Source organism: Leptodactylus fuscus, chromosome 10, assembly GCF_031893055.1.
Source record: "Leptodactylus fuscus isolate aLepFus1 chromosome 10, aLepFus1.hap2, whole genome shotgun sequence".
In the NCBI taxonomy this organism is placed as follows: Eukaryota; Metazoa; Chordata; class Amphibia; order Anura; family Leptodactylidae; genus Leptodactylus; species Leptodactylus fuscus.
The window spans coordinates 38,748,167-38,764,475 of NC_134274.1; the positions used below are offsets into that span (position 1 = coordinate 38,748,167).

The window sequence follows — 16,309 nt, forward strand, 5'->3', positions numbered from 1 at the left end:
TTGCCAATCAACGCTGGTTCTTCTCTTACCTTTAGAAGTCTTCTCCGTGCAGCGTCCTAGCGGCGTCTTCCGGCTGGAATTCACTCTGCCTAGGCATCCGTAGATATAGAGGCATTTCTGTAGATATAATGGACGTGTGACGATTTCCAAAAAGTTGACAGTTTTTGAAATTACAGCATGTCCATTGCAGAAATTTTTTTGCAATGTTTCAATAGGATGAGCCAGAATCCCGTGCACTTTGCGAGTATTGTAAAACGCTATGGTAATATCACAGAATATACGCTCCATGGGGCCCAGGCCTAAAACAAAAAATTCGGACGTTATTGTTGTGCAACCGTGAGCTAACATGTTTGTATGAAACTGAATTTCTTCATTTTTCACGTTTCAACCGATTGAAAAACAATACGCCCTTCCAACGACATGGAACATATTTTTAAAGTGTAACCAATTATTATTTTTTTTTTTTTTAAAAAATCATTTCATTGACCTTCCGAGCTCAAAGTTTATCAAGATACCGCTAAGTAATCGATAGACTGCCGTACAAAAGCCACGCATGCATTGCACTCATGCCATAACTGAGTTTACTGGAGCCCACAATCTTAGTGTAGAGCTTTTGGATTCCTTAACAAAATTTTGAGAGATTACAATATTTAGCTAATCCATGGCATCTCTTACCTGGGTTGTCAGTTTCATAGCTGTAACAGCTATAATATTCTTTACAGGGACTGAATCAGACACCTCACTTGCCTGCTCCGTAATACAAGGACTGCCAGGTCTTAATGGACGGGATGGAAGAGATGGTATCAATGGATTAAAAGGGGATCCAGGTAAGAAATATAGACCTATGGAGATTGTAAGTAGTTACTTTTATTTCTTTTTAAGACACAAAAAATAGGTACAAGAAACAAACTATTTTGGAATTTTGAGTTTGGGTTCCATTATTGTCTTTGTAGATTTTGTTCCAAAAATTTTGAAATAAATAAATTCAATTTTAACGTTACATGAATCATTGAATAATTGAAATATTATATCTTTGCTATATTTTATATGACATAAGATCTTTATTCCAGAATGCTTATACTGATAATAATCCAGAACAGAATAGTTATAGGTAAATAAGTATCAACTGAACTGAAACTATAATAATAGAAGGGGAGATCGATACATAGATGGACAAACATTTTTATCTTTCCATTTCATTTTGCTAAACTTTTACTTGACAAAGTTTTCTTTATTTTTTGGATTTAGAGAACAAATGTAATTTCATAGAGCGTATGTTTATATCAAAATCACAGTTTTATAAATGGGTCAAATGTTATGATAAAAAGGATAAAATTTAGGGTTCAGCGATTGGGATCGGGAAAGATCGGATCCCGATCGGTGATTGAGCAAATTACATGACTGGGATCAGCTGGAAAATGATCGAAAATCAGATTTTAAAAACGATCCTGAAATCTCAAGATTGGCTCAACCCTATCCATGTATATATCATTAATAGGGTTGAGCGATCGGAATCGGGAAAGATTGGATCCCGATCGAGCAAATTTCATGATTGCAATTGGTATCTAAACTCTCCTGCCCTCACAACTCGAGATAAACCCTAACCAGCAGGGATTTCCACTGGATTCTTTAGCTCTCCCCACCTAATAGTATTGTGCAGCTATTTATATGATTCATCCCCATAAAGGATACACAATAGCAAGGAACAGATAACATACAGTGCTTTAAACCAAGATTGGCAGTGTAAAGGTTAGGGAATTGCTAGGACAGCAATTCCCCAGTATCTGCTCGAAACCCTGGGGCGGGGCACAAGAGACAGTGAGCCCTAAGCTGAAGCCCCCAACTGTCCCTTCCTATTGCCAGGTCCTATCCTACGTAATACCACCAACCACGAAGACGATCCCTTCCTGTATATGCGATACACAAAATGCAGACAAGACGGACAACAACAAAGAGAGGTCAGCTAGCCAAGGGTCAGGAAACAGTCGAGCGATGCAGTGCCAAATCAGAGTCCAAAGAATAGTCAGTAGGGAAAGCCAGAGGTCAAGGATTAGAATGCAAGCAAGAATAGTGAGAGCAAAAAGCAAGTACGCACAAGGCAATAGCAAGCACTGGTGTGAATGAGAGCCAAGACTAAATAGGGAGGAAGAACCCGTCCCTGGAGTTAACAGGAAGTCGGCTGTCAATCACAGGGCAAGGCAAAACTTAACTCTTAGAGGAGCAGAGGGAAATGAAGGTGAAGGAGACGGGTGTGGTAGAAAATCAATTAACAAGGTGAAGGAATAGGACAGTGTTCAGACAATGCAACCAAAAACTCTAAGCAAGTTATCAAACTGTGCACACCTCCTGCACGGCATGCGAGCAGAGGGCGGCGCAGAGACCAGAACAGGCAGAGATGTTACAGTAAATCCGAAAAAACAGCACTTGAAGCATACCTGTTTAGCATAGTCCACACATAGACTATCATGGATAGCCTTACCTCTGTTTTAGTTTGCTAACTCCCAACGCATTTCTCCTGGGAAATAAAACCATGGCTAGGTTCATTATAGGAGAATAAGAATAAACAAGCTAACTGAAGATTATGCAGTTAAAACTGATGGTGGGCACCGGTACTTTCAATGTTAAGTCTTGCACATAACACCAATAACAAACTTTTTGTACCAAAGGCCTAGGATTGACTGACCTACCGCTCAGGCCTCAGGGAGCACGATAAACAGCACCGACCCTCCTTCATCCATCGGAGGATGAGAGTTCAGCTGTAGTCATAGATAACAGTAGCTCCTTGGATCATCCGCATGAATGAGACTTACTTGTGGTATGTATACAAGCTGAGCGAAAGCATTCATCGTAGATGCAGGGACGCTTTTGGGTCTACCTTATATCCATATCCTTATATGTTTTTGTATATAATATAACCAGGGGATGAGATCCTCTATATGATCGAGTATAGTCCGTGAAAACATGGAGTCATTTGCACATACACATGCAGTGTCATTTCTATATATAAAGCCATTCTCTGCTATGGATGACTGCTCACCTTGGGGAAAGATGTGTCTTGATAAATAAGCATAGCATGTTAACCTAAGACATTTAGCCTACTTAGTTTCCTTATAGAGAGATGTGATATTAATGTTGACCCCACATAACACTCCCCTATATCTACAGCAAATAGGCTCAGCCTAATAACTTGCTTAGTAGTGTATCGAACAGATTTCATTTATTAGTAAGGAAATGAGTATAATATATTCACTTTACAACTCCTGAACTGTCAGGAGGAACTATTCACCTTTAATGGGCACTTCTACCATCACCGGGGACTATGATGGAGATCCCAGCTGCCCCGACTTAAGCAAATTTATTCCTGGGCCTAGTTTTCTGGGATGAGATGGAAGCATGGACATCAGTGATTTTGATATGGTTGCCTTATATTGACAATGTCCTGCTATTCTGGTTTAATACAATGGAATTGTCCTGGGCGTTTGATAAATAGTCTCCTTAGATGGGACAGCTTTTACCCAGAGCCTTAGAGAAAAGGAATCCCTTAGGAACAATTTATTCGAATGGAAATGTTAGGGAATAGCCAGATGATAATTCCCCAGAAGCTGCTGGTGAACCCTGGAGGGAGGGGCACAAGGGACAGTGAGCCCTAAACTGAAGCCCCCCGCTTTCCCTTCCTATTGCCAGACCCTATCCTAAGTAATAGGCGACAACCACGAAGACAATCCCTCCCTGAATACGTGAAACACAAAACGCAGACAAGACGTACAACAACAAAGGGAGGTCAGCTAGCCAGGGTTCGGTAACAAGAGAGCGATGCAGTGCCAAATCGGAGTCAAGAGAATAGTCAGTAGGAAAGCCAGAGGTCAAGGATTAGCATACAAGTAAATAACAGCAAGAGATACCAGAAAGCAAGGGCAATAACCGGCACCAGTGTGACTGTGAGCCAAGACTAAATAGGGAAGGAAGAACCCGCCCAGAACCTGACAGGAAGAAAAGCTGTCAATCACAGGCAAGACAGATTAACCACTTAATGAACAGAGGCAACCTTGGCAGAAGACGGGTGTGGTGCAAATCCAATTAAGGACTAGAGCCGTGTTCACACAGTGCAACTAAAAACTTTAAGCAGATTGTCAAACTGCACACGCCTCCGGCGCCGCAGCATGCGAGCAGAGGGTGGCGCAGAGGCCCGAACAGGCAGAGATGTTACAGGAAATGAATTGCTCTTGCCTAGGTAAATTTAAGTCCAAAGGATACCCAGCTGAGATTGTGAGACAAGCTTAACAACATGCTTTGGCCAAAAATAGGAGAGATTTTCTGACCCCACAGATATATATATATGGAGTCCATGTTGTTTCCTTAGGTAACTGCCTTTTAATGCATATAGGTTTCCGTTCTGTTCCCCAAGCGGACTCCCCAAACGGAAACCTGAACGCAGATGTGAACTGGACCTAAGCTGTACGCTGCTTATATCTGGAGCCTACTTGCTGTACTACTAAAAGGACACATACATTTAGGGAAATATTATGTGGGTTCATCATTTCTAACACATCTCTCTGTATGGAAACTCACTAGGCTAAGGGCCTTATGTTAACATGCTATGTGTATTTATGAAGATACATATCTCCCCAGGCCAAGCATTCATAGCATTCATCCCTAGCATATAAGGGCTTTATATACACAAATGAGTATCAGTGCCTTATGTTAACATATACTCATAGCATATATAAAGACACATATTTCCCCAGGGCGAGCAATCATCTATAGCATATAAGGGCTTTATATATACAAATGAGTCTAAGTATTTTTTGTAACATGCTATATGCATTTATAAAGATACATATTTCCCCAGGGCGAGTAATCCTCCCTAGCGGATAAGGGTTTTACATATACTAGTATATATACAAATGACACTGTGTTTCTGCTTACCATACTCGATCAAATATTGGGTCTCATCCACTCATTACATTGGCTATATATTATGTAAGTCAGCTATAAGGCATAGGAGATTGATGGATACAATGTAGCACCAAATAATGAATGCTTTCGATTAGCTGACAGCTCGTATACACACTGCGAGTAATTCTCCTCCATGTGGACAATCCAGCAATCGTCCTGATATCAATGTTTACAGCCTCGCTCTCATCCTCCAATGGGTGAAGGTGGGGTGTTGCCGTCCCTGAAGACTGAGAGCATCAGAACTTTAGTTGGGGTGTTTATTCTTATGCCCTTCTGATGAAGTTGAATATAGTTTTATTCCCCAGGAGCATGCTACCTGCTACACTATGGATACCTGCCACTACTGCACTATAGATCCCAGTCATTGGTCTACAGAACCCCATTCAAGCGTAGTGACAGAAACGTGTTGTATATCCTGGATGGGGACAAATCCTATAAATGGCTCCCCAATACTATTAGGTGAGGAGAGATAATCAATCTAGTGGATAACATAACTAGTTAGGGATTATCTTGACTTGCTGTCAGGGCTTGTGAGTTTAGATGCCGGATTATCAGGTATTGTTTAACTTTATATATCTGATCCATATTTTAATATAGATTAATAAAAGTTAAGTTTTATCCTTCTCATCATAACATTTGAATCATTATGAAACTGTGATTGGGTTTTAGAAAACCAAACATTTTTTATGATATATTAAAGCAAGTCTTAACAAAACATAGGATAAGTACGGATATCTGCTTTCTCTAGGTCCTCCAGGACACCAGGAATGAGAGGTAGCATTGGACCACCAGGAAAAGAAGGACCTAAAGGAAATGTTGGGCTGAACGGTAACCTAGTCTCAAAAAATATTTTACCCAATTTACAGTCATTTAACATATACAAATGTGCTATACTATTTATTATTATTATTATTATTATTATTATTATTAATAATAATAATAATAATAATAATAATAATAATAATAATAATAATAATAATATTCAAACTTATGAGTAATTTTACATTTTTTTCTACTTAGGACTACCTGGTCAAAAAGGAAATTCAGGAGCACAAGGTAAGTGTAGCCATTTTATTAATAAAATGACAATACAATTAGAATAATGACACTATACTGACCCCTGGTTCACATTAGCGTATGTATTCGTCCGGTTAGAGTCCGCATAGAGTATCCCCGGACGGAATACAATCGCAATTGTAAGTGTTGTGTTGTAAAAGCCCTCAGACCCCATAGACTATAATGGTGTCTGTGTGCAGGCTGCACACTGCCCGCACGAATGATTCATGTATGCAGTGTGCAGCAAGCACACGGACCCCATTATAGTCTATGCTGAAATGCACGTCTATGTACTATGTATATGGGTCAACCATAAACAAAGAAGTTGATGTAGAGCAACCTCACAGATTGTCAGGTGTCAGGAGATGGACCCCCACAGTTATGATATGGATAGTCTTTGATGAGGACAGGTCATCAATATTCTGAACTGAAAATATTGTACTCCATGAAGTACACAATATTTTAACGGAAGATGAATGGGTTTCACACAGGTTGTGTAAACGTACAGTACGCTTTCGGTACAATAAGTGATAAGTGTACTATATACTATAAGTAATATCATCTCTTTCAATGACATCTAGTTCATTGATACTGTTGAAGAAATATAACCTATGTAAACCTTTCTCAAAAGTATTACTTTGTAACCTAGGAGTGGAAGGTCCAAAGGGAGAAAAAGGTGACAATTCTGGACAATCAGGTAAATAAAATACCAATAAAGTGGGCTAATAGAAGAATATCTACGTAATAGAAGAATAGACCTTGGTTATGAAAGAAAAAATTGGATGTGTTAGCAGAATTTATCAATTATATAGCTAAGAGCTAGCAACAGGGTGAGGCATATTAAATCATCAACACAATTAGCCCAGGTTCACCTGAATGTAACATCCTTTCCCCCATAAAAATTCATATCTCCGTTGACAAGATGCTAATTCATTTCCCAATATGCAAATGAGCAATCTGGAGCACCAAAGGCAGTTCCATTGCTCCAAACAACTATGTTCCACAATTCTCTAACACTCTGCTCCTCCTTCCTCTCTCCTTTGAGTGACAGGATTTATGTTTCAGGCTACATGCACACAATGTCCACTTTTCAGGCAGATACTCTCTCCATATTAGTCTATGAAGAGAGGAGAGGGGATAGAAAAGACACTCATAGAATGCTGCTTTTAGAAAAAAAAAATAATGGATAGCAGAGTATAACACTGCTAGGTTGTAGATAATAAGCTAAGAGTGCATAGACTGAAGCAATAAATCAATTAACTAGCCAGCAGATGAATCCTACTCCACCCCTTCCTGCTCCATAGAGTTGTATATGTGAAGCTGAATATAGATACTGATATAATATAATCAAAGCAGTCAGAAGATAAGCTTATTAAAAGCTTAATAAGTGGTGAAGGAAGCAGATATTCTTAATAAGATATATTATTAAGTTTTTTATATGAAAGGGGTTGTCCCATGAAAAGCATCCTATCTATGCTGATAGTTTGTGTGGATTTAAGACATTTCCTAAATACATTGCTTTATGAAAACTGCTTTGTTTGGCCTCTATCTTAATGTATTCACTTCATTGTTGACACTGCGTTTATATGGCCACTGGGCTTATCTGCTCAGTTCCCAAGTGACGTAGCTACCTGCTCTCAGGGGGGAGGGAGGGGCTGAGTGCTGGGAGCAGCTCTGAGCTGTGTATGTCTGACAAGCAATGGAGCTCCTCAGATAGGGGAGGGGGGAGGTGAGAGCTCAGGGATTACTGTGCTGTCTATCTTCAGCTTTTCCACTCATCAGCAGGTTTAATTGAATTTGGCTGATAAGGGCTGAGATAGAGAGTCCGTTACCTCTGTATGTAATGCAAGCTGACTCCAATCCATCTCTGCTACATTAGCTTCTACATCAGCTTCATACTGTAGTAATGCATTTACAACCAATCTCTAATTACTGACTGCAAACATAGCAGATAGCAGAGAAAGTGAAACCTCGCCCACCAATGTGCCAAGAAATCCAGGAAGTGAACAGAGCACACAGCCTGCAGGCTGCAGAACAAGAGTTATGGGAATACCCCTTTAACCTGCACTATTCATAAGTAAAAGTTGTTTATAACTAGCAGTACAGTTTAAGTTGTCTATAATCTAGAGCATTTTTTATTATTACCAAACTCAAAGTAATTGAAAAACTAAAAGCTGTGTGGCCATTAAATGTATTAAAATGTTTTCTCTTACAGCAACGCTGACAAATGTCCTAAACAGATTATCATCCCTAGAAAGGCAGATGAATCAATTAAAGCAGAGCATATCATCAAAGATGAAAGGTTTGTCTGGTTATAATACACATTGTTGTCATAGTCATACTACCTAGTACAATCTACGCTAGGGTTGTGCGATTTGGATCGGGAAAGATCGGATGCCGTTCGGCGATCGAGCAAATTTCACGATTGGGATCGGCTTGAAAATTATCAAAAAATCGTATTTTAAAAACAATCCTGAAATCTCAAGATCAGCTCAACCCTAATTATTATAATATAATAATCAGGCTTGAGCGATCGGGATCGGGAAAGATCTGATCCTGATCGGCGATCAAGCAAATTTCACGATCAGGATTGGCAGGAAAATGATCGAAAATCGGATTTTAAAAACTATCCTGAAATCTCAAGATCGGCTTAACCCCAGTCTATACTGGATAACATAAATTTCTTCTCATGGGCACTGAACTACATAACCTTCTTCTGTGTTAACTCCTAATTAAAAGCTTCCTATCGATCCATAGAATAAATGAGATAAAGGCATCAAATGGCCTAATGTGCCGACAACATACTGGTTGGGATAGATTTAATAAATCTGTCTAATATTCAGTGTAAATTTAGAACAGACAGTCTAATAATAGCTTTGGCTGAATGATAAATCTGGTGCAATTTTAGATTTTTTCCCAATTTTTTTTTCATATTCTTAGTTTTATTGAATTTTTTTAACTCTACAACACAGAGAATGGAGTCACAAATGTAGTATCATACAGAGTTCACATACAAAATACCTTTGTAAAATGGATTCATCCCAATTTATAAAGTTCCACTTGACTTTTGCCTCAATTTTGCATCTTAAATAGAGATGAGCGAGTAGTACTCGATCGAGTATATATTCGATTAAATACTACGGTATTCTAAATACTCGTACTCGATCAAGTACCACTCGCTATTCGAATGTAAAAGTTCGATGCAGAACCAGCATTGATTGGCCGAATGCTATACAGTCAGCCAATCAATGCTGGTTCTTCTCCTACCTTTAGAAGTCTTCTCCGTGCAGCTTCCCCGCGGCGTCTTCCGGCTCTTCATTCACTCTGCCAGGCATCGGGCCTGGGCAGAGCCGACTGCGCATGTTTGCTTGCAGTGCGGGCATGCGCAGTCAGCTCTGCCCAGGCCCGATGCCTGGCAGAGTGAATTCAGAGCCGGAAGATGCCGCAGGGATGCAGCAAGGAGAAGACTGCTCGGAGGATCCAGCCCGACCCTCACTCGTGGACTTGGTAAGTATAATTTGATCGAACGTTGCCTACCCCTGAAACGAGCATTTTCCCCCCATAGACTATAATAGAATTTGATATTCGATTCGAGTAGTCGAATATTGAGGGGCTTCTCGAAACAAATATCGAATCTCGAACATTTTACTGTTCGCTCATCTCTAATCTTAAACTCTACCATCTTTTAGAGAAAGCAAACTACTTTAGTGTTAAAGTCACTAAGTCAGATAACGCAATAAGTATCTAAAACACATCTACATTGCTTGGTGGAACATTTGCAAAATGTATTTTAGAGAATTACAAGATACTGTTATATTTTATGGACTTATTTGAACAAATTTAATAATAATCAATGGATATTCATATTCATCTTATGTGATTTATTTCAGCCTTACTCTTTGCTAGAGGAGCCACCGCTGGAGAAAAAACATTTGTTACAAGTGGGAAAGAGCTAACTTATGAGGAATCAAAAGCGATGTGTCTGAAGGCGGGAGGACAGTTACCTCTTCCAAGAAATTCTGAGGAGACTAAAGCTATTTTAGATATAGCACAGTATTACAACCTGCATGTATACCTAGGAATCACTGACATCCAAACTGAAGGTGTTTTTCGGTACCCAGATGGAAAAACACTGACATATTCCAACTGGAATACCAATGAACCCAACCAAGACGGGGACGAAGATTGTGTTGAAATGCTTCTAAGTGGGAAATGGAATGACCGAGCATGTAAAGATAAGAGACTGAATATTTGTGAATTTTCATGACATGTACGTTGGAACAATAAAAAATGAGCAAAAATTATTTTTGTTTAATTGAGCAAATTTTTGATTGGCCGTATAAAGTTAGTTTTTTGTACAAATCTCTTAAATATCCAATGTAATTCATAATAAATACTTGTTTTAAATGTGTGCGGTAGCGATATAAACTGGAGGATGACATATTACCAGCATGATTTTCATGAATGCCTCCTTTGTGACAAGTCAATGTGTATAAAAGTGAGAAAGTTGTTGCAATAAACAGACTATATATAGTTTACAAAATTAGAGTATGCCATGTTCATATAAGAGACAAAAACATCAGTAAATCTACATATTTTTGCATTAAATTATATAAATATGTTTATAACAAAAAAGCTATGACCGATTCATGGAAACAAAATAAAAAGAAAAACTTATACTCTTCAAAGACTAAAATTTGCCTGGTCCTCAATGGTATACAGAATCCCCAATATACATTACAGACCTCAAGAAGGTTCTCAAGCTAAATTCATTATTAGAGATGAGCGAGTAGTGAAATATTCGAGATTCGTTTCGAGTAGAGCCTCAATATTCGACTACTCGATCCAATATCGAATCCCATTATAGTCTCTGGGAAAAAATGCTTGTTTCAGGGGAAACCACTATTCGCCTAAAGGAGAGTCACCAAGTCCACGAGTAGCAGGAGGAGAGTGTTTAGGAGGAGCGCTGTGCGATTTTCGATCAATAAAAAAATCCCATTGACTTACATTAGGATCGGAATTGGGATCGAGATCGGGTTTGAATGGAAAATGATCGGAAATTGGATTTTAAAATCGATCCTGAAATCTCAAGATCGGCTCAACCCTACTCACTATATATTATTGTATTTGCTTCACATGTTTATTAATTATTATTATTATATGAAACTGAATTTCTTCATTTTTCACGTGTCAACAGATTTAAAAACAATACGACCTTCCAGTGACACGGAACATATTTTCAAAGTGTAACCAATTATTTTTTGTTTTTTTAAAACCCTTTTATTGACCTTCCGAGCTCAAAGTTTATCAAGATACCGCTAAGTAATCGATAAACTGCCCTACAAAAGCCACGCATGCATTTCACTCATGCCATAACTGAGTTGGATGCAGGCCACAATCTTAGTGTAGAGCTTTAGGATTCCTTAACAAAATTTTTAGAGCTTATTCTAAAGATAATTTATTTCTATTCAACTAATCCATGGCTTCTCTTACCTGGACCATCAGCTTCATAGCTGTAATATTTATAATGTTATTCACGGGGACTGAGTCAGACACCTCACCTGCCTGCTGTGTAATGCAAGGACTTTCCTGTCTTAATGGACGGGACGGAAGAGATGGTATCAATGGATTAAAAGGGGATCCAGGTAAGAAAAATATGGAAATAAATAAATAAAATTTTAATGATACTTGATTAATAATTAAAAAATGATATTTTATATGACATAAGATCTTTATTCCAGAATGCTTGTACTGATGGTTACTGGATGTCAGTCCATTGGGAGAAAGTCATTAATACAAATACATTCTTTTCTATTGCAGACACAAAGAATTGAGGAAATATGTTCTAACTTTAAAGGTCACTTGTCCATGTTGATTGTGTCTTAGGTTTGAGTAGTTTACAAGCATGGCTATTACTATGTCCATACAGTGGCCTAACTAAAGTGTTGTGGACCCCGCTGCAATCTTTTGTCCGGGACCTCCTACCTTATCCCTACAGTGAATTCTTGATAGTGATGGTTAGAGGTGCTAAGGAGTTTAATCCACCTTAGTATGGTTAGGGTAATCTGTGGGTCTCCTTAGTTTATGGGCCAGATGGAAGCAGCAATCTCAATATTGATGCCAGTACTTATGGGCCACCTAAGGTTCCTGGGCTTGGGTGCGACTGAACCTCTGCACCCCCTCAAGTTACACCCCTGTGTTCATATGTTAACTTAAACACCAATTTATATTATTACCTCCAATGAAGGTAGCCTATAGTTAACGCCGTAGTATTTGTGCAGTTAGATTGTGTGTTGTTCGTACACATGATACATATCTCCAATGGAACATCACAGGTCCATACCTAAAATAACAGCTCTGAGCTCTATCAAGTGATAGTTCCTGTTTAAAAATTTACAGCTGATCCGTATTTTCCTTATTTTAGATAGGAAAGGCAAATAGATGACTCCATATCTTGTTGTCTTATATAGGAATCCGCCCACTTGACATATTGGTCTCTGCCATATAATAGTATAGGCTAGAATAGATTTACATTTTTTTAAATAGATTAAATTTTTCTTTTCCCTATCTTTGCTACCTTATATTCTCCACATACAGTGGTAGGTATAGAATAGGTAAATGATCAAGGTAAGCATGGATATCTGCTTTCTTTAGGTCCTCCAGGAGAGCCAGGGGCACCAGGATTGAGAGGTAGCATCGGACCATCAGGAAAAGAAGGACCTAAAGGAAATATTGGATTGACCGGTAACCTAGTCTCTAAAAATATTTTACCCAGTTTACGCCATGCAGTAATTTAACATATACAAATGTTTTATTATTATATTTCAACTTGAGAGTAATTTACATTTTTATCTACCGAGGACTACCGGGGCAAAAAGGAAACTCAGGAGAACAAGGTAAGTATAGCCGATATATTAATATAATGACAATACGAGCATTATTGGCAGCATTGAATGTTCGGTGGATGGATTTCTATTTTAACTCTGGGTGACAGAATTAATGGTACTATTAGGGTTGAGCTATCGGGATCGGAAAAGATCAGATCCCAATCGGCGATCAAGTAAATTTCACGATCGCAATCGGATTCCAATCCCACCTAAAAATGATCGGGAATGGAATTCTGATTCCAATCACTCAACCCACTTACCTGCACAGAACCGCTGCCGCTCCCCGTAGCTCCGGGCCATTGTTTTCTCCTCTCCTCTCTCTCTTCTACGCCACGCCGGCAGAGTGCTGTGCGCGCCCCTGCCTCCCTAGGATAGTGTTACTGCTGGGAGTAGGCAGGGCTTGTTGTGGCTTAAGAGAGTGTGGGTGTGTACAGGGAGGGGAGACGTGAGTGATACACTCACATCTCCCCGTCCTGTACCTGCCCGCATTCTCCTTAGGCACAATGAGCCCCGTCTTTTCCCAGCATCAGTCACACCAGCCTAGGGAGGCGGGGGCACCTGGAGCTCCGGGGAGCGGTGTACACACTAGGAGAGGAGGCGGTAGCGGTTCTGTGCAGGTAAGTGAGGGGGACTAAGTTGCCGGTGGATTTTTTAATCACTACCCAGCGTGGAGCCAAAATTTGACAATAAAACCACCAGACAGTATAATGTTAATGTACACCATGTACTATACAATATTTTATTGGAATACGAATGAGTTTCATATAGACTTATCAAGGGAAACTCTGTGTAAATGTATACCTCCGGTATGATAAATGTACTATATACTGTAAGTAATAACATCTCTTTATTAAAACTAATTATACTTTATTGATACAAGTTCATTGCTATTATTAAAGAAATGTGATTTGCACAAATCTTTCTCAAAATTATTGCTCTACAACCTAGGATTGCAAGGTCTAAAGGGAGAAAAAGGTGACAATTCTGGACAATCAGGTAAATAAACAAAAATACCAATAAAGTGGACTAATAGAAGAATAGGCCTTAGTTATAAAAGAAAAAAAATTACACAACTAAGAGCATAGGAATTTATACAACTACATTACACAGTGTACCTAAAGGGAGTCTGTCAACAGGGTGAAGCATAAAAAACATCAACACGATTAGATCAGGCTGACCTGAATGTAACACCCCTTTTCCCCATGAAAATTCATGTCTTCTTTGGCAAGATATCAATTCATTTCACAATATGCAAATGAGCAATCTGGAGCACCAAAAGCAGTTCCATAGCTCCAAACTGCTATGTTCCACACAGTTCTAATACTCTGTTCCCCAATTCTTTGACAAGGAGCCATGTTTAAGGCTACATTCATACAACCGTATGATTTATATGGGCTGCAATTAAACAGAATAGTTGACATATGGATGACAACTAGATATGAGCAAGTAGTGAAATATTTGAGATTCGATATTCGTTTCGAGTAGAGCCTCAATATTCGACTACTTGATCGAATATCGAATCCCATTATAGTCTATGGGAAAAAATGCTCGTTTCAGGGGAAACCACTATTCGACTAACTCAATGTAATTGGATAACTTAAAGCTGTGATGTTCACTAAATCTATTAATACATCTTCTCTTACAGCAACGCTGACAAATGCTCTAAGCAAATTATCGTCCCTTGAAACAGAGCTGAATCAATTAAAAAAGAGCATATCATCCAAGATGAAAGGTTTGTCTGGTTATGATGCGCATTGCTGTCATAGAACTACCTAGTACAAACACACAGGATAACATTACATTCTTCTCATGGGCACTAATATTGTTATATTTTCTGAACAAATTTAATAATAATCAATGGATATTCACGGCATCTTATGTGATTTATTTCAGCCTTACTCTTTGCTAGAGGAGCCACCGCTGGAGAAAAAACATTTGTTACAAGTGGGAAAGAGCTAACTTATGAGGAATCAAAAGCGATGTGTCTGAAGGCGGGAGGACAGTTACCTCTTCCAAGAAATTCTGAGGAAAATAAAGCTATTTTAGATATTGTACAGTATTACAACCTGCATGTATACCTAGGAATCACTGACATCCAAACTGAAGGTGTTTTTCAGTACCCGGATGGAAAAACACTGACATATTCTAACTGGAATACCAATGAACCCAACCAACAAGGGGATGAAGATTGTGTTGAAATGCAACTAAGTGGGAAATGGAATGACCGAGCATGTAAAGATAAGAGACTGAATATTTGTGAATTTTCATGACATGTATGTTGGAATAATATCCAATTAAATGTGCAAAAATGATTTTTGTTTAATTGAGCAAAATTTTGATTGACCACATAAAGTTAGTTTTTGACCAAATATCTTAAATATTCCATGTAATTCATAATACATACTTGTTTTTAAATGTTTGTAATGGCGATATAAACCGGAGGATGACATATTACCAGCATGATTTTCATAAGTGGCAGAGAGTGTCTCTTTTATGTCAAGTCAATGTATGCAAAAGTGACTGCAATAAACAGACTATATAGTTTACAAAAATAGAGTATGTCATGTTCATATACGAGACAAAAACATCAGTAAATCTACATATTTTTGCATTAAATTATATAAATATGTTTATAAGAAAAAAAAAAAGCTATGACCGATCCATAGAAACGAAAAAAAAAAAAAAAAACTTATACTCTTCAAAAGCCAAAAATTGCCTGGTCCTCAATGGTTTACGGAAACAACAATATACATTACAGATCATAAAAAGGTTCTCAACCTAATCATGCACAAGTGTTCCCAAAAGTCCTTATTTAGTAAACTGCAATAACTAGTTATGGAACAAATTCTGTTTGAACCCCATTGTAAAGATTACTTACTTCATCATCCAGTTTATTGGGAAAAATAATGTTGAGCAACGTTCATTAGATGTGAGTGGTAGAGATGAGCGAACACTGTTTGGAACAGGCGTTCCGAACAGCACGCTCACAGCACGCTCCCATAGAAATGAATGGAAGCAGCCGGCACGCGGGGGGTTAAGCGACCGCCCACCGGCAAAGCATACGTGCCAGGTGCTTCCATTCATTTCTATGGGAGCGTGCTGTTCAGATCAGCTGATCCGAACAGTGTTCACTCATCTCTAGTGAGTGGTATCCATCTCATCCACAACTCAATTCTCAATGGTTGGACAAGGAATCAGTATGCAGTTATGTGCAAAAAGAAAACTCCCACATCTCAAAAAATTCTTGACCATTTGGTCCATTCAGTTCAGCACAGTACCTTGTCTAAGCATAATTTTTTTTGTGTGTAGATTGTGAGCCCCACACAGAGCTCACAATGTACATTTTTTCCCTATCAGTATGTCTTTGGAATATGGGATGGACATCCATGCAAACACAGGAGAACATACAA

At 38.7% G+C, this 16,309-nt stretch overlaps 2 protein-coding genes across 2 annotated transcripts; both read left to right on the forward strand.

Moving 5' to 3' along the window:
- Window positions 1-661: 661 nt before the first annotated feature.
- On the forward strand, window positions 662-10,279 carry LOC142183159 (pulmonary surfactant-associated protein D-like). The gene is made up of 8 exons (XM_075258103.1): window positions 662-827; window positions 3,626-3,639; window positions 3,790-3,794; window positions 5,705-5,784; window positions 5,977-6,012; window positions 6,662-6,709; window positions 8,228-8,314; window positions 9,903-10,279. Exons 1-8 carry the CDS (start codon window positions 662-664, stop codon window positions 10,277-10,279), a joined length of 813 nt encoding a protein of 270 aa, XP_075114204.1.
- Window positions 10,280-11,491: 1,212 nt separating this feature from the next.
- Window positions 11,492-15,169, forward strand: LOC142183160 (pulmonary surfactant-associated protein D-like). Its single transcript, XM_075258104.1, has 6 exons — window positions 11,492-11,657; window positions 12,667-12,756; window positions 12,873-12,908; window positions 13,848-13,895; window positions 14,545-14,631; window positions 14,793-15,169. Exons 1-6 carry the CDS (start codon window positions 11,492-11,494, stop codon window positions 15,167-15,169), a joined length of 804 nt encoding a protein of 267 aa, XP_075114205.1.
- Window positions 15,170-16,309: the final 1,140 nt, after the last annotated feature.